Source organism: Monodelphis domestica, chromosome 1, assembly GCF_027887165.1.
Source record: "Monodelphis domestica isolate mMonDom1 chromosome 1, mMonDom1.pri, whole genome shotgun sequence".
Taxonomy (NCBI): Eukaryota; Metazoa; Chordata; class Mammalia; order Didelphimorphia; family Didelphidae; genus Monodelphis; species Monodelphis domestica.
The window spans coordinates 93,438,692-93,458,613 of NC_077227.1; the positions used below are offsets into that span (position 1 = coordinate 93,438,692).

The window sequence follows — 19,922 nt, forward strand, 5'->3', positions numbered from 1 at the left end:
GATTACATTTATCACAACTTCTGAAAAAAGCACATGTCATGCTTTAAGAGTAACACCACAAAATAATTCTAATAATGTATCCACTCAATCAATGAATTCCAAAATATTATAATAAAAGATAAATGAAATGTTACTCCACTACTGAACTAAATGTGACTATTGTGGTAATAGCACAAAATTCAAATAAATATATTATTCTTTCTTGACCAGATCAGAGATAATATTATATTCATTGCCTTATATTTAGAAAGCAATTATTATACAAATGAAAATTCTGCTTGACATTCACACCAAATGAACTAACCCCTAAAATCATCTAGTACCACAAACTGAAATAATTAAAGAACAAACCAACCAATAATGTTATTAATAACTAATGCACACAGAAACTCCAAGCTTTGAGCTACCCTTCCCTTCCTTGCCAAATTGAAGTCTTATGGGAAACATTATCACCAATCCTATGAGAAATATGTCCAAAATATAAATCCTTCTATACTTTTCAATCTTAATTTATGAGTTTCAAGATCAATGATTTTAGGGGCAGCTACAGTACAGTGGATAAAGATCTTAAGTCGGAAGGATGTAGGTTCAAATCTGAACTCAGACACTACCTACAACATTAGCAAGTCATTTAGTCTCAATTGCCTCATCATTACCAATCTTTTGCCTTAGTATCAATTCTAAAACAAAAGGTAAAGTTTGGTTGTTTTCTTTTAAATCATTGATCTTAATGTTTTATAACATTATTATTATCTGGGTTCATCCTATTGATGATCCCTTCTCTCAATGCCACCAAAAATCCTCTGCCAGGACCCACAAAATGTTCATGGGGCTCTAAGTATTTAACAGATTTTCTGACTAGTTTTCATTGTTTTGCATTTTTATTGATGTCACTAAATCCCTCAAAACATTCCAATGATTCACAATTGTTTCCTCTATAGCAAATACATAATTTCCTGGTTAGGGCCCTTTGTATGATAGTCTTACACCATTTTTAAAATTTTGGTTTTTTATTATTAAGTTGAAAAACATCAACAAGTATAAAATTTCCATATACAAAGACTGAACAGAAAGAGAGTTGTATCTGAAACCATGAATCTAAATTATATTATAATCAAATTATTAATAAGTTTATTTTTTAAGGTATACATTAAATTTACCATAGTAGTACCAAATTGTCCTGCTTTTGTTTGTCCTCTTTGTCCTTGTGCTGTGTGTAAATTTAAAAAAAAAATTTTTATTGACCTGTCTCTCTAATTATACACTCCCTAATTGGGCAAATAAAAAAAATTTGTTTAATAAAATAAAATCAACTCTTATATAGATGCATAGCCTAGCAACATAAATGCTCATAATGGCTATGTATGTCTTCTGTTTTTCAATCTTTGGATTTTTTAAAAATACTTTTTGCTGACTTATTGTGGGTTTTTTTTACTTAACCCTTGCATTCAGTTTTTCAGTGAGGTTTTCCACTGTTTGGTCTAAGGTGTTAATATTCCTTCCGTTCTTACCTCCTTAGCTTTCCATTCTGTCTCAACTGTTTCATTTCTTTCAGGTACTCCTCCAGTCCCAGTAGCCAAGACTTTTTTTCCCCTGAGGTTTAACCCAAACTTGTAAGTTGGTTAGTTTTAGCACTAGGCTCAATAAAAAACATTTCCTCATGATATTTGGAGTTTTTAATTGATTTACTCATTTTAAAAGCTTCAAGATCAAGGATGAAAAGCCTGAGTTTGGGTCATTCCCCACAAATGAATGGAATGGGAGAATCCTGCCAGGTTCTGAGAAGGGTGGCCCAGACTACGCTCCTCCTTCAAGTTACTCTGGACCTGCTCCAGTACTGGGTCTGCCTATGCTCACTCTCTTACCACAGGGCTCCAGGATTTCCATCTACTCTAGAATCTGTCTAAGGTCCTTATCCCCCAACTACTGGACCCAGGGACTTCGCCTAAGCTGGGTTCTAGCCACAGCTTTTATTACTGGTTTAGCTAGATTTTGCCTAAGGGCTTTCACCACTGTGCTTGGGCCAAGGCCACAAAATCTTGCTGGACAAAGCCCTGAATTCTCTGGGCTAAGAGTCAGGCTGGATTTACCAGGAACTCCCCAAGTCTACTCTCTTAGGCTGGGTTCCCTAAGGACATTAGGGAAAGTTCAGGCACTCAGACCACAGAGAACCTGAGATTACCTGCACTATATGTTCCACCTAGCTTGACCCAGGGTCTTAGTAGGACTCTGAAGTTCCCTTTGTAGATTCCCGGACTGAGTGAGAGTCTATAGGTGAGTCTTATTTCTTTTGAGAGTGGTACATTTCTAAACCCACAGGTTTGGTATGGAATTTGGAGTACCACTCTATTCTACTCTCACCTCGACTATCTTTCCAGTAAATCAGTCAACAAGCATCTGTTCAGTGCTTAGTATGTGCCAGGCACTATGTTAAACACCAGAGATAACAGTCAAAAAAGAGGGAGGGGGCACAAAAACAGTCCCTGTGCCCTGAAGGAACTCACTCTCCAATGGGAGAAACAACATATAAGTAGGTACATATAAAATATGTAGAATAGATAATCTCAGAATGGAAACCACTGGAAGTTAGGAAATATTCTCCAAGTCAATTTACTCTCTAATCTAATCATGTTTCCATTTGTATATTAATGTTTAATTCCCTCCTATACTGTTCCTTGGTTGAAACTTTTCTTTCAATAAAATTTATCAATTAATAGCAACTACAGATTAACTGTTATTACACAAATAACTTGAGAAATATTTTGTGATTATGTATAAAATATTTATAAATTTACTCTCTTTTAACTCAACCCTTTAACCTATTTAGATAATATATTCTCTACAAGTCTTTATGGTCCCAAATAACCATGACCTAAAAAAATCTATAAATTCACCAAAAACAGTCAACTCAACAATACATTCACATAACTACTATGTGCAAGGTGCTATGGATACAAAGATTAATATCAACATGCTGCCTCCCCACCTTAAGAGTCTAAGGAAAATTCAAAGTATAAAGTAATAAAGACAAAGGAGAAGTTTAAAATGTCATAAGAAATCAGAGGAAAGAAAATACTTTCATATGGAAGGAACAGGAACAGCTTCATGGATAAAGTGGATCTGAAGTTGCACCTTAAAAGAACAGAATGATTTCAACAGGCAGAGATGTAAAAATAGCACATCCCTATTATAAGAGAAAAGCTGAGGTTTCAAACACAAGGCCCACAACACTTCTGAGAGAGGCTCCAAACCCAGTTAAAATATTAACTGGTAAATAATATCACATTATAAATTGCCAATAAGTGGCCCAAAAGGTTCTTTTGCAGATTAGTGCTCCTCCTGTTGTTGAGTACATGAAGAGTAACAAGAGTTAAATAAGGCTGGAAATGTAGGTTAGAGCTAGGCTGTAAGTGATGTAAGTGATCTTAAATAACTGGATAAGGAATTTGTATTTTATCCAGTGGACCAAATAGAAGATTTTTCAAAAAGGAAGTGACATGGTCAAATTGTATACTGAAAAAAAGAAAATCAAGATTATCCTGGCTGCTATGTAAAAGGTAAAAGATGACATTAAAAATGTTTATTACTGAACAGTCCAGCCAACAGGTAATGAGAGTCTAAGGTGGCAAAAGTGAGTAGTGAGCCTATCATGGAGGAAAAGAACTTCCCTACTTATTGAATGTAGAGGTTAAGGGAAAGAGAGAAATGTCAAAGTTTACTAGTTTTAAATCTTGGTCAATAAGTCAACTAGCATTTATTAAATGCCTACTATGTAGCTGGCACTATAGCTAAGCACTATAGATACAAATAGGTAAAAACCAGTCCTTGCTCTCAAGGAGCTTACCACCTCATAAGAGAAAACATGAAAACAACTATATAGTAACAAGATATATAAAGACTAGTGATTTCATCAACAGAAATAAGGAAATGTGAGGAAAGTCAACTTATTTTAGGAGAAGGGATAAGTTTCATTTAAGACATATTGAACTTGGGAGGGCAGATAGGCTCAGTGGAATAAGAGCCAGGCCTACAGAGGGGAGGTACTGGATTCAATTCTGGCCTCAGACACTTCCTAGCTGTGTGACCCTGGGCAAGTCACTTGCCTAGCCCTTACAGTATTGATTCTAAGGCAGAAAATAAAGAGTTTGTTTTTTAAGATATATTGAACTTGAAGTGGAAGTGGAAGAAATGTCTAGAAAGAACATAGAAATGCAGAACTAGAGAAAGGGGGAGGGAGGTGGTAAGGAGAAACAGATAATTTGGAATTAGTCATGTAAGTCTAAAGTTAAAGTTTTCAAGGTATCCTCAAAGAAAAACGAGCTGAACAGTGACTGGTAGGCTATCCACATTTAAGAAGAGTGAAGAGTGAGACAAAAGTAACATTAAAGCAGGTAGCCCAAGAGAGAGCCATGTCCAGGCAAAAAGAAGCAAGAGCAAAGATAGATTATTCAGAAGGCAGTCAACAATGTCAAACAGTTAGAGAAAAGTCAAGAAATCTCAGGACCAAGAAAAGACTACAGGTTTTGGCAAATATAAAGTCATAATCTTAGAGAATGTAGTTTAAATACAGTGAAAGAAGTCAGATTGCAAGAGACTACCAATGAGTGGGTGGTGAGGCAGTGAAGGCAATCTTAACTATAAATATTGTTACTTTTATTCCCAATGGATAAAGTATTTCAACTGTAAACACAAGAATTTAAATGCTAAAGTTAGTTTTCCAGATATAAGCAGTTTAAAATATTTAGACACATTAGATACAAAAGTATCTCCCACTCTTTAACAGAAAAGCAACATAGATTTGGTCAATGCAACTCCAAAAAGAATCTGGGCTTTCCTTGTCCATCAGTGTCCAAGATCCAGTACCTTAGACACTAGCTCTCCAAAAAGCTTCATCACTCAGCCTCCACCTCCTTAACACTGAAATGTCCTAGGCAAGCTTTGTCACTGGACCCGTGACAATTTCTCCACCTAAATGTTTCATAGTTGATGATTCCTCATAGCTCCTCCTTGCCTTCAGAACATTCTCCCCTTTCCCCATAATTACTCTCTAATCCCCTCTTTGACTCCACTTTACCCTCTTACTGGGGAGAGAAGAAGGTCAAGAGGCAAGGGGGAAAAAAGGAAAGCCAGTGACTGTCCCTCCTTCGATCTCACCCGGAAACCTTTAGCAGGAATGGGAGAATGCACCCTCTTGCAATCACACTAGAGAGGTTTTCCTATCTTTTAAACGACCTACCCCCACCAGGAGTTCCCCCTCAGGATCCATACTTTGGGGGAGTCATTCCCACCACGGGGATATCCAACGGCTTCATCCTTTTTTTCTGGTGCTCAAACCTCTCCCAGTCTCCTTGGACAGGGCAAGGGGCAGGCAAGGTAGGAGTACCCTATTCCTCTCACAACGCGCCCCCCACCTTCTCCATGGATGCTAGTATCTCTGCCAAAAGCCTTCTGTGGATGGGATACAGGTTGGGATAGGAGTGCTCCATCCTTCTTACAGGACCCACCTCCCGCCTCCCCCCCCCCCCCCGCCCCGTCTTCTCGGGTGCTAATATCTCCGTCAGCCTCCTCTGGATGGGGGAAGGGGCGAGGATAGGAAGTGTGAGAAATGATCTATTCCTCTTACAGCGTTTCCCTCCCCACCTCCTCTGCTTCTCTTCGAGTGCTCTTGCCTGTCAGCCTCCAGTGGACGGGGCAAGGGGCGTGCCCCATGCCTCTTACATCGCCTCCTCCCCGCCACTTCAATGGTGTCTAGATGCCAATCGACTTAATCTGGCTGCCCACCACCCTTGGGTGCCCATCACCCATCATCCCGCCCCCCCTCCCTCTTACCTCCCGAAAGAAGCAGAGAAGCCGGGGAGGCGGGGGCCTGGCTGACGGGGATGAAGGGCACATTGAAGTTGAACTCGGAAGCCGAAGAGAAGAGCAAGTTGGTGCCAGCGGAAGGCCCGCTGCCACCGTTGGATTTCTTCTCAGCCATGGCTCCGGCCCGCCTCCCAGTTACACGTCTCAGGCCAGCCGGTGCTGCACCACCGGCCGGAAACGGATAAGACGAGAGGCCGGGCCGCTTCCGCATTTGCGTATTGAAATTTACAGAGAACAGCTGACCAACCCTAGTCTCCGCCCCCGGTTCCTTTACATCAGCCTACCCCGCTCCTCGCCAGGAGTCAAAATGGTTGCCACAGCCTCATTCGATCGCGAGACTGGAAGAGAGCTGGAGCTTCGGGAGTCGAGGGGAGATGGATGAAAGGCTTAGAACTAACTCTAAGCACAGAGAACATTATAGGCTGCGCAAAATTACGTGAAGAAAAAGGAAAGAGAAGCATTTCCTACGTTTCAAACGGCTAGGGCAGTGCCGGAAACTACTTCGTAGGCGTATCCCCGAGTGCGAGGGCCGGAGGGGTGGAGGAGGAGGTGACCCTCTAAAGGTCGTATCTCCTGACGTAATACCCTAAGCCCCGCCCTTTTTAACAGAGCCTGAAACCCCCGGCGGACTGAGCTGCCAGAAGGTGACGCTGTGCTGCCGGAGACTTTTGGTGTTCCTCCCTTGGCAAAGAGGCTGACACAGTCAAAGTAGCACTTTTTATGGTACTAAAAGAGCTGGAACCGAGGCCGATGGCTATTCCTTGGGGGTGTATGATCAAACAAATTGTGGTACGTGAAAGGCCCCTTCAGAAGCTACAACGGGAAAACCGGGAGCTTTGGAAGACTTGTATGAACTGAAGCAGAACCAGGAAATCGATGTGTCTATCCTGGGACCGCGAGGCCAAAAATATGAGCCAAGAACTCTTTGTAATTCGAATACCAAGGGCCCCCGAGGCTCCAGGGGAAAACTAAGAAAATGCACCCCCCCCCTTTTTTTTTTCATTTGAGAGCTGCCTGCCCTTCAATTCTGGAACGCCCTCCTCTAAGACTCAGCTCAGACCCCATGTTCTGCAAGAGAACTTTCTCCGTCACCCCCACTGCTATTGCCTTCTCTCTGACATTTCCTTCCAATTTACATATATATCTTGTATGTAGGTGTTTGTTTTTTTTTAACGGCTTACCTTCTATCTTAGAATTAATATTATGTATTGGTTGCAGAGAAGAGCAGTAAGGACTAGGCAATGGGGGTTAAGTGATTTGCCCAGGGTCACACAGCTGGAAGGGTCTTTGGTCAAATTTGAACATAGGATCTTAAGGCCTGGCTCTCAATCCACTGAACCACCTGATGGCCCACATGTAAGCTTTTTTTTTTTGCATATTGTTTCCTTTAATGTGAACTTCTTGGGGACAGGGACCCTGTTTTCCCTTTCCTTGCATTCCCCAGATTTTAGTAAATGTTATTTGACTAAGGTGGAGGATTTTGAATGTAGAATGTTGGGTATGCTGTTGGAGAGTATATTTTATTTAGTTTTGCGGAACTGTTTTTTTTTTCTTTTTAAATTTTTGTTTTACAAGAAGAGGATGGGTAGAAGAACATATTCAGAAATGAATGTAATAAGTTCAGTTATGTGGCTTTCAGAGGACAGAGAGCCAAGCAGGCCTGGAATCAGAGGTCCTGGATTCAAATATGAACTCAGATACTTCCTAACGGTGTGACCCTCTCTTCTGCCTTGGATATTTATATTGATACTTAGCATTGATTGATTCTAAGACAGAAGGTAAGCATTTTATAGTTTTTAAATGAATCTAATATAAAAACTAAAGGGAAATAAATAAAAGAAAGAAGAGGGAAGGAAGGAAGGAAGGGAGGGAGGGAGGGAGGGAGGGAGGGAGGAAGGAAGGAAGGAAGGAAGGAAGGAAGGAAGGAAGGAAGGAAGGAAGGAAGGAAGGAAGGAAGGAAGGAAGGAAGGAACCAGTTCAAACTAAATAAAATCAAACTTGGAAATTTGTAACTGTGGCAAACCAAAGGCTTTAAGAGCTTAGCACAATAGAGTCACCTCTAGCTTCTTACAATCTGACAAAGAAAAAGAGGTTGTACAGATAACTCAAAAGAGAAGAAAATCCAGAAATTACTATTTAATTTTTAAATTATTAGTAGAGGGGATTTCCTTATCCTGCAGTCCTCTATAATAATGAAATCACCTGTCCAATCTTTGTCTCTATCCTTGCCTTTTAAATATAGCCACATATTCATTCAGTAAGTAATAAGAAAATAAGAGCCTAATGGATGACCATTCAGTACAGTGGATTTTTAGGATCAGAGGAACCAACTTTAAATCTCACTTCTTTTGCTTACTATCTAGAGGGGTAGCATAAATAACATTATCTCTGCATTTAATTACCTCATCTGTAAAATGAGAAGGTTAGACTAACTGATCTCTTAAACTCTTTGCAGCTCTAGGTCTATGATTCTATAATAACAGGCAATCCAGATAACTTTCCAACTTGTTACACTGGGAATGGCTTAAGAATGGAAATACAAAATTTGTGGAGCTTCCTCAACGTGCTGAAAATTAAATAAGGAAAACAAATATATAGCCTAATCATTATATAATTAAATCTAATCCTCAGATTACAGATCTAATTTTAAAATTTAAATGATTTGAAGTATCACATGCAACTACTTTTTCAATAAAATTATCATATTTTTAATATTTATGGACATGATGAACCTAGAAAAACTACCCCAAAAAGCCTTGAATTCCTGGAGGAAACCAAGCAGGAAAAGTTGACTTTTAGAAATTTTTTTCAGAGATTTTTTTTCTCCAGACATTTCCATCTTTCTGAAGGAGAGGGATGGCAAAAAAGACTCCATCATTACAGTTAAATAACCTGTAGCATGCAATACAAATTAACTCTCTGACCAAGACTAAGCCACAAATAGCAGCAAGACCCAATCACCACCATCTTAATTACCTACAAAAGGGGAGAAAATAATAATGAATAGTTAACTTCATGGACAATCAATAACTTAAAAAATGTAACTTGAGAAATACATTTTCTTGCAAATTTCATAATTTTTGAGACAAAATGCAATTAGAAGTATTTTACTTTCCAGAGTAAAGAAATATCTAGGAATTTCTGATCATATGGAGCCTTTTGATCTAGTGAATTCTATGGGCTCCTCAGATTAATATTTTCATAAAATAAATATATAAGATTACAAAAGAAGGTACTTGTATTGAGACAAGAAATTTTTCCCAAGAAAATTCACAGTCCTTTCTTCCTGAAATTTAGGGGCCATCAGGTAAATAACATCTGAACCAGATATTTGTCAACATTTATTGAGCAGCAGTTTGTATCAAGAATTATCTGAGGGGCAGTTAGGTGGCTCAGTGGATGGCCAAGCCTAGAGATGGGAGGTCCCTAGTTCAAATTTGACCTCAGTCATTTCCTAGCTGTATTACCCTGGGCCAGTCACTTAACCCCAATTGCCTAGTCCTTATTGCTCTTTTGCCTTGGAACCAGTAATAGTATCAATTCTAAGATGGAAGATAATGATTTTTTAAAATTATTCTATGTAAAGCCAGAAGATCTGACTTCTATACAGGATGTAAAACATTAAGTATTCAGAGCTTACTAAACAGCATTTAAGTTGTATAATTTAACTTTAACATATCTATTAACCAATACACCAAAAATGGAGAGGAAAAGCAATTGGTACTTTTAGTACTAGTATTTCATTTCTCCTTCTAAAACTCAAGAAATAAAAAGTTAACAGATAAATTCACCAAGACAAATGTGCCTTACAAAACTTCTGTTATTTATCTCAGGAGATGCACACTAGAAAGGATAGAAGACCCTGGGGTGTATGAAAGTGATTCCAGGACTTTCTTAAGAAAAAGAATTAGATTGTAATTTGCTAAGCTTGTGATCTAGATTGTTCTAAAGATCTGAGAACTTCATCTGGTTCAAAACCATAAACTCTGGGCTAAACTAAAATTATATGAGCATACAAGTCTCCTACTAGAAAACCATTACTGATAAAGACAAAAATAGCAGTCAAAAGCCCTAACTAAATTATATTTGTCAAGTCATCTAGTGGGACAGAATTTTCTGTCTTAGTGCACCATCCTAACTTAGGAAACTGCCTTTCCCCTGCTTTCTATAAATAATAACATTCCCTTCAATCCATTCAGAGTAGTGACTGTAAAGAGGCATGAATAGTCATTAATAGAGCAGATAATTTTTTTTATTTCTTTCCCAGCATATCCCTCCCTTCTAGAAAAAGTTAACTGGGCCATGCAATTTAAAAAAAAGTAGAACAAATCTATACTGATATAAGAATTTAATGCATTCTAAGAAGAGTGTAATACATCTCTCCAGAAAATGCAATACTTCAGGATTATCCTGCCATGGCTATGATAAAGCAAATTAGAGATAATCTCCATTTGTTTGGTGTTGAGACACTAGGGGGGGAAAAAGTATTGCCACTATTGGTATAAAGGAGTTGTTTTAAGAGTCATGTGCTGAGGCAGCAGGGTTGCTCAGTAGATAGAGAGCCAGGCAGAGAGAGGAGTTTCTGGGATCAGATTTGACCTCAAGACACTTCCTAGCTGTGTGATCCTGGGCAAATCACTTAACCCATTTGCCTATAGCCCTTTCCCTTCTGTCCTAGGGTTGTTACTAGGACAGAAAGTAAAAGCTTAAAAACAAAGTCATGGGCTTAGGAATACATAAGATTTTAGAATCATAGATTTAGAATTGAAAGGAAACTTTGAGGCCATCAAGTTCAACCCCATTTCTACAGATGAGGAAAAAGAGACACAGTGGTTAAGTGACTTGCCCACAGTTATAGACAGTTAGCATATGTCTGGATTGGGATGTAAGCCCAGGTCTTCCTGACTCCCCAGTCTGGGCCTCTGTCCTCTATATATTAATTTCATGCAAATAGAAAAGAAAAATAATGTAAAATCCCTGCCTTCTATATCCAACTTATTTTCATGGCCCACTGATTCCACCTTTACAATATTTCTTATGTGCCCCCTTCTCTCCTCCCATACTACCATCACCCTAGTGCAAACTCTCATCATCTCACAGCTGGACTTTTTCAACAGTAGCCTGTCTGCCTCAGTTTCCCTCCCCTCCAATCCATCCTCCAGTTTTCAAAGTGATTATCCTAATGTACAGGGTCAGTGCTACCACTCTGCTACTCAATAAAATCAAATGGTTTCCTAAGATCAAGTCCAAAATTCTCTCTGGCATTCAAAACCTTCATAACCTAGCCCTCCCTGATCTTTCTAAACTTCATCCAGTTGTCAGAAACTTCCTCTACAAATTCAGGCCATTGCTTTCTTTGCAACTTACAGTCTTAGAACATTGCCTAGAACAGGGAAAGTTTAAGTGATTTTCTCAGGGTTGCTGTTCAGTCAGTCATGTCTTTGGAATTTTCTTGGCAAAGATACTGGAGTGGTTTGCTCTTTCCTTCTCCAGTTCGTTTTACAGATGAGAAACTAAGGCAAACAGAGTGAAGGGACTTAACCAGGGTTATCCTGTTGGTAAGTGTCTGGGGCCACATTTGAACTCAGAAAAAATGAGTCTTTCTGACTCCAGGCCACCTACCTGCCCCTACTCAAGCTTAAGAACAAGTGGACTAGGAACAGCAAGGAGACTCAGTGGATAAAGAATCAGGCCTAGAGTTGGCAAGTTCAAATTTGGCCTCAGATACTTCCTAACTGTGTGACCCTGGGCAAGTCACTTAAACTCAAATATTCTTCTATCTTAGAATCAATACTTAGTATGGATTCTAGGACAGAGTAAGGGTTTAATAAAAAAAAATAAAGAATCATTAGACTATATGACCTTTAAAAGGGCCCTCCTGGCAATTTGGAACTATGCCCAAAGGGCACTAAAAGACTGTCTGCCCTTTGATCCAGCCATAGCACTTCTGGGCTTGTACCCCAAAGAGATAATAAAGAAAAAGACATGTACAAGAATATTCATAGCTGCGCTCTTTGTGGTGGCCAAAAATGGGAAAATAAGGGGATGCCCTTCGATTGAAGAATGGCTGAACAAATTGTGGTATATGTTGGTGATGGAATACTATTGTGCTCAAAGGAATAATAAACTGGAGGAATTCCATGGAGACTGGAACAACCTCCAGGAAGTGATGCAGAATGAAAGGAGCCGAGCCAGGAGAACATTGTACACAGAGACTGATACACTGTGGTACAATCTAATGTAATGGACTTCTCTACTAGAGGCAATGCAATGATCCAGAACTATTCGGAGGGACATTTGAGAAAGATGCTATCCACATCCAGAGGAAGAAGTGTGGGAAAAACACAGAAGAAAAACAACTACTTGATCAATTGGGTCGAGGGGGATATGACTGGGAAAGGAGACTCTAAACGTTCACCCTAGTGCTAATATTAATAATATAGAAATAGGTCTTGATCAATGACACATGTTAAACCCAGTGGAATTATGCATCAGATATGAGAAGGGGTGGGGGGAGGGGAGGGAAAGAACATAAGTCTTGTAACCATGGAAAAATATCCTAAATCATCTAATTAAATAAAAATTTAAAAATAATAATTAAAAAAGTAAAAATAAAAAATAAAAGGGCCCTCCCTTGCTTGACAGTGATCTAGAACATGCAACCACTGGACAAATATGTACAATATTTACACAGCTACCCCCATAATAATGGAGTGAAGAGAATGGCTAAACCTATGGCAATAAGGAAAACATGGAAAAAAGAAATCCTCAGGTGCCTGAATCTTATTCTAGAGATTAGTTCTGGCCTCCCACCCAGAAAAGCTTTTTTCCCAGAGCTTCTTATAAATGACAGGACACTTTTAATTTCATTTACTTTCTTTACCCAACTGAAAGCCATGGAGCAAGGACACAGTTAAATATTCACCCAGTGGTCCTGGGGCCATTGCTGTCCTGGGTTTTTTTCTCCAGTAATAATTCTCTGATGATCTGAGGGATGAGCTATGATGAAATCTGCCACATTCTTTAAATGTGCAGGGATTCTTTCTGCTATGAATTTGCTGATGTCTCTCCAGTAAGGTTTGCAGACTTAGTGAGGAGTATAGAGGGTGTTCAGAGAAGACTAGCACCTCCCATGTGACCCCTTTTCAGGGCTGCTCTCTTTCTTTGGTGTCCACCTGCCACCCAATTCTCTTACCTATGGCTCCAAGAAGTAAAATCAGGTTGAAGGTAATTGAGAGGCCTCCAACTCATTGATGTGTTGTGGGGTGTCTACCCTAGGCATGTGGCATCTTTCCCCAGTGGAAGGGGCAGACGAGAGCAAAATGTTCCAACTCCAAAAAGGCAGCTGAAACAAGAGTTGTAAAGAGTTTAGAGCTTGACCAAATATTGAAGACATCAAGGCCATCCACTGCATCCTGAGCTGTCACCAGTCATTTTGACTTTTGTCTTGCCACTAGACTTTGGTGACAGTGGAAGAGAAAGCAAAGCTGATGACATGCAACACTTCCTCACTTAAATCCATTTTATGTTAGAGAAAAAAATACCACCAACAATGCTGTTTCAGTCCTCTTTGAGTACGAAGGGCAACAATTCAGCAAATAATCAGCCAACTAATACTTATCAGACAACGTGACTTGCATCCAAACATCAAAATTGGTCAAAATTTCTTTTAAGATATAACAAGTGCAAAAAGCCCAAGTTGATGAAAGATTTGGGGATGGTGACGTCCCTCAAATGCTCCAGTTTTTGAAGGACATTGTACTAGTTGCATCTAGCCCCACAATATTGCAGAAATTCCGACAATGGTAAGGCTGAGAGGTAACAGATGAACAGCCAAAATGCTCCACTAATATCATCTAAGTTGGCAGTTCTCAAACTTTTTTCTCAGGACTCTATTATACTTGATTTTTTTTAAAACCTTATTTTCCATCTCAGAATCAACACTAAGTATCAATTCCAAGTCAGAAGAACAGTAAGGGCTAGGCAATAGGAATTAAGTGACTTGCCCAGGATCCCACAGTTAAGAAATGTCTACGGTTGGAATTGAACCTAGGACCTCCCATCTCCAGACCTGATTCTCTATCAGATGAACCACCTACCTGCTCCTTTTATACTCTTAAAAATTACTGGTATCCCCAAAGAGTTTTTGTATATTTGTTGCTGTTCAATCCTTTCAGTTGTGTCTGACTCTTCATGACCCCATTTTGGGATTTTCTTGGCAAAGATGCTATAGTGGTTTGCCATTTCCTTCTCCTCTCATTTAACAGATGAGGAAACTGAGTCAAACAGGGTTATGTGACTTGTCCAGGGTCACACAGTTAGAAACTGTCTGAGTCCAAGTTTGAATTCAGGAAGATAAGTTTCCCTGACTCCAAGCCCAGGAATCTATCCATTACACCACCTAGCTGCCCATTTTGTTTATGCAGAATAAATCTCTTAACATTCATCATGTTAGTAATTAAAAGTGATATAATTTTTAAAAATTAATCATCAAAAGTGATAATCTATTTTAAACATGTTTTTATGAAAAATAATATTTTCCAATACAAAAAGTAGTGAGAAAAGTGGCCTTGTTTTACAAATTTGTGCAACTCTCTTTAAAGACTGGCTTAATAGAATGATATCTGGATTCTCATATATGCTTCTGCATTCATGTTTTGGTTGAAATTTATGAAGAAAATCCAGCCTCATGCAGAAGGTGGTTGGAAATAGAAGGAATATTTACAAAGCAAATAACATATTAGTATTATTATGAAAATAGTTTTGACCACCAGAAACCCCTGAAACAGTCTCAAAGATCCATTGAAAGATCTTCAGGATCTTGAGAATGACTGATATAGATTATCAAGAAAAAGTGAGGGGGAAAGATAGGAGGCTAAGTGAATTGAGAGCTAGGCTTAGAGATGAGAGATCCTGGGTTCAAATTTGACCTCAGACACTTCTTAGCTGTGTGATCCTGGGCAAGTCACAACCCCCATTGCCCAGCCCTCACCTCTCTTTGGCCTTGGAACCAACACACAGTATTGAGTCTAAGACAGAAGGTAAGAGTTTTGTTTTGTCATGCAAAACATCCTTCCAAGTTGGTCATTGTTGTAAGAGCAAATTCATACATAAATAAAACCCCAAAATTAACCACAAATACACCATGTGAAAGATGACACCCATAGTTCTTTCTCTGGAAAGGTAAGGGTTTTTAAAGAAAGAAAGATTTTAAAAATGTGAGGAATAACAGAGCTGCCTCTTTGGAGACCTGATTTACACCTATACTTTTATCTATTACTGATTAATCTACAAAACACCTGACAAACCAGATATAGCTGAGGTTCAGAAATTCAATAAACATAAATTGAAAAAGAAGAAATGAGAAAACCTCACTGTTTTTTTTTAAACCCTCACCTTCTATTTTTTTTTAAACCCTTATCTTCCTCCTTAGAATCAACACTATGTATTGGTTCCAAGGCAGAAAAGCAATAAGGGCTAGGCAATTGGGGTGAAGTGACTTGCCCAGGGTTACACAGGAAGTATCTGAGGACAATTTTGAACCCAGGACCTACCATCTCTGGGCCTGGTTCTCAATCCACTGAGCCACCCAGCTGTCCTCCCTCACCTTCTATCTTAAAAATGATATTAAATCTCCATTCCAAGGCAGAAGAGTGGTAAGGACTGGGCAACTGGAATCAAGCTACTTGTCCAGGGTTACACAGCTAGGAAGTATCTGAGGTCACATTTGAATCCAGGACCTCTCCTCTCTAGGCCTGACTCTTTATCCACTGAACCACTAAACTGTCCCTATGCCTTCTTTTTTTTCCCCCTTTACTTTCCATCTTGGAATCAATACTATGTATTGGTTCCAAGGCAGAAGAGTGGAAAGGGCTAGGCAATGGGGGTCAAGTGACTTGCCCAGGGTCACACAGCTGGGAAGTGTCTGAGGCCAGATTTGAACCTAGGACCTCCATCAATCCATTCAGCTCCCCAGCTCCCCCCCTACCCCCCTTCTTAATCCAATTCTTTTCATTGTTTCATTTTGTAAACTGCAAAGAAGTTGGGTTGAATTTAAATGCCTGGGTTGCCCCTTTCAATCTCAGAAGAAAAAAAAACTACTGACACTAAGGGAAGGCACAGACTAGCACACAGCTTTTTCATCTGTCTGTCTGGTAGTAAAAGAAGAGTCTTAGCGGAAGCACAGTAAATCTAATTAAGAGAAGAAAATGCAAAGCTGTACCAAGATATGGGCATGCTCTAAACAGTGGTTAATCAGAGTGCTTATTTTTTTTACATGCTTTTAATTCTTTAAAATTCAGTCTCTTAAAACTTTAATTAATTAGTTAAATAATTTAATTAAGAATCAAAAGTTTAAGAACCTGATAAAAAGAAGGGAACAAAAAGAAGGAAGATTCCAGCATATTGAATATACTCCCTACAGCAAGTTGATGGGAGGACAACCATCTAAGAACATAGGTTGTGTGAACCTTAAAAATTCTCAGACCCTACTTCATAAGATTTGGTTAAGACCATTCCCCATTTTAAACAATGAAGGAACTTAGATCAGGAATGTGAGACCTCTACTCCACCCCTACTTAAGCATACTTTAGGGGAAGAAACTCCTTGCTGAACAATGAAAAATACTTAAACCCATACTTATAGTAAGGCAAAAGTTCTTAAGCTGTGCCTATTTTTAGATCTAATACAAAAGGGTGCTAAGTACCTATAAAGGTCAGGCAACTTGTGAATTTACAAGGAGCAAATAAAGAGGTGAGAACTTACTCAGAGGTTTTTTTCAGGTGTGAACTTAATCAAAAGTTTAAGTCTACTTAGGTGTGAATTAAGAATGGTCTGTCCTTTGGAAAAACGTCTACTGTGATTGGTAGATGTGAGAACTTAGGGGAGGTGACATAGGAAAAAATCCCCTTTAAAACGAGGTCAAAAAGGAGGTGAGAGATTCAGCTGGGAAAAGCTGAATTGGAGGAGGCAGCTGGTGTCTCTCTGAACACTAGAATCTTACTTGGACAAATCTTGTGGTGAGTGGATAAAAGACTGATTGATCTCTTCCTTAGGGTTTTCAGCCTAGGCTGGCTCATGCTGGCCTAGGCTGGTCTAGCCCTTTTTCTCATTATTTCCTTTTTCTCTCTCTCTCTTTCATTAATTCCTCATTTGTATTAATTAAAATCTCTATAAAACCCAGCTGACTTGGGTATATTTAATATTTAGGAATTTTTTCCCTGGCAACCACCTTATATTTGATTTAAAACAAGACACTGTCTTGAAACCATATTTTCTGTGGTCACAATTTAAGCCAACCACTCTTTTATCTGTAACAGTTTATGACTCCCACTATTTTAATCATCACAGTTGGCATGAATGTCTTGAGATCTTTATTTCTCAGGAGCAGCTAGATGGTTCAGTGGATAGAGTACCAGGTCTGGAGGTCCTGGGCTCAAATGTGGCCTCAGACACTTCCTAGCTGGGTGACCCTGGGATCCCAGTTGTCTAGCCCTTACGGGTTCTTCTACCTTAGAACAGATACTTAGTATTTGATTCCAACACAGAAATTAAAGATTAAAAAAAAGTCTTTGTTATTCGAGTCTCATTGTGGAATCTCTTGCCAGGCATCCTAGTTACCAAGGCAGAAAGAAACTTGTTCCGCCACCCTCAAGAAACTTGCCTTAAATGAGGGGAAACAACATGGAGAAATCTAGAGATAGCTTTGTCATCGAAGGAAAAAAATATCGGCTTAGGGTCCGAGGACCCGAGTCTGAATCCTGCTTCTCATTATTTTAAAGTCTCTGGCCTCAGTTTTCTCATCTGTACTGAGGTCCCTTTCTGCTCTGAATCTATGATCCTACAAAGAAAACACAGAATAAATTCAAAGTCATTGCCAGAGAGGGCACGGTGAGGGTCTAGCACAGAGGGGAATTGGAATAGGCCTTGTGTAGGAGGTGGCACTTGGGCTGAAGTCCCAGTCCCATCATACGACTAAAACCTTAGATTCTTCTTCTCCTTTTTCCTCCTCCTCCTCCTCCTTCTTCTTCACCTTTACCTTCTGTCTTTGTACCAGTCCTAACTCAGAAGAGTGATAAGAAGGGCCAGGCAATCAGGGTTAGGTCAAGAAGTGTCTGAGACTCCATTTGAACCCAGCTCCTCCCTCCTCCAGGCCTAGCACTCTATCCCCTGGGCTACCTCACTGCCCTGAAACCCTGTCATGTTGAAGGCTAGCCCAGAAGAGGGATAAGTCTGACAGCCCGTTATAATAATCATAATAGCTAACCTTTATTTACATAGTACTTATCCTTCGTGGTCCATCCTGGAGAGAACCAGAAGGGCCTCAACTGGGGATGTCTTTTGACTCTCACATAAAAGGGATGTAAGTGAGGCAGAGGGGCACAGAGGTGTTGGTAGGCCTTACATTGACTGTAGCTTCTCCTCAGCCTGGCGAAGCCTGCCTGCTGATCCATCTTCCTGGGGTGTTTCAGCTTCTTGGAGCCACAGGCAAGAGCTGGCAGGGCACATGAGACCCCAAAGGAGGAAATCAACCCTGAAAAGGGCTCCATGAGCTCTCACACCCTGAACACTGTACACATACGTAGAGTTCTTACACAGCCCTTTTTAGAAGTCAGAGTTGATATTTTCTGAGCCCACCTAGCTAAATCCAGAGAGAAGCCTCCTTAGGTTAATGATGAGGTGGCAAATATTTATCAGAATAACTCTCAAAAGACTAGGTATAAATTTGTGGAAACCCAGCCCAGGTCTAGGCCTTAATGAGACTTTTAAAGCCACTTCCCACCCTCTCTTATTTGGGTGATCAAAAGCTCCAAGGGAGCTCATCTAAATGGCATCAGATCAAAGATTTATTCATTCATTCAATAAGTATTTCTTAAGCACCAGCTAAGTACCAGGTACTTTGGATACCAAAACTAAAAGAGAGAAAGTGGTTACCAGCCTACCTTTAAAGTCATTTTTCTTGGGGGCAGCTGGGTGGCTCAGTGGATTGAGAATTAGGCCTAGAGAATGGAGGTCCTAGATTCAAATCTAACCTCAGACCCTCCCAGCTGTATGACCTCTAACCCCTTAACCCCCATTGCCAAGTCCTTACCTCTCTTTTGCCTTAGAACCACAACGAAGATAAGGGTTTAAAAATAAAATCATTCTTTACTTAATCCTTTTAAGTTGTCCAGACTTTTCCAAGTCACATTTTCTCTCTCTATGATTTTGCTTTATATACTTACCACAAATGTTTTGTATATTTAACATATGACATGAATATATATGTATAGCATATAGGACACACATATAGTGGCTGTATATATAGTGTACATATATGTGATGTGTGTATATGCATGTTCAGTTGTGAACATAAATGACACAATTATGCATATTATCACATTATATTATATACATATTATATATAAGATATACAAATTATATATATACAATAAAAGTATACAAATATATAAGTAAATAGTATACCAAAATATCTAAATCTAGTACATGTATAGATAGATGGGATGGAGATTTTTTTCAGACTTTTTAATGATGTCTGAATCTTTGTGACCCCATTTGGGATTTTCTTGGCAAAGATGCTGGAGTGTTTATCATTTCTCCTTCACCGACTCATTTTACCCATGAAGAAACTGAGGCAAACAGGGTTAATTGACTTGCCGAAGGTAGAGAGTGTGTGTATGAATTTGGTGTATGTATATATGGAAACATATGTATGTGTGTACGTGTATGTGTATACAGATGTGAAATGTAGGATTTCATAGAAATGAAAATGATCTTTCATTAGAACCAACCCAACCCAGTTAATCCTCAGATTTGTCCTAGCTACTATAGCGATCTATGCATTTAAAACCCCGATAAAACTGGTGCTCGCTGGGTGGCACTATTGTGCTACTATGGAAAGCGCTGCCTCTCTGCTTGCAATCTCCACGTGCCTCAGTTTGCTTATCTTTAAAGGACGAGATCTGGACTGCTAAACCTTCCCTGCGTCACAGAAAAAGCAAGGTTCCCTTCTCTCAATCAATAGTTTCGTTAGAGCCTAATCCTAAAACTAAGTAAGGCGT

General features: G+C 39.4%; 1 protein-coding gene across 3 annotated transcripts in view; it reads right to left on the reverse strand.

Moving 5' to 3' along the window:
- The window catches only part of SEC23IP (SEC23 interacting protein), a 34,675-nt gene extending 28,231 nt beyond the window's left edge, over nucleotides 1-6,444 (reverse strand). For 2 of the 3 annotated variants that reach the window (XM_007478904.3, XM_001376701.4), the window contains exon 1: nucleotides 5,830-6,444. In XM_007478904.3, coding sequence (XP_007478966.1) covers nucleotides 5,830-6,073 — 244 coding nt within the window. In that variant the 5' untranslated portion in view covers nucleotides 6,074-6,444. The remainder of the gene's footprint in view (nucleotides 1-5,829) is intronic. The other variant, XM_007478905.3, reaches the window with a different exon arrangement.
- Nucleotides 6,445-19,922: the final 13,478 nt, after the last annotated feature.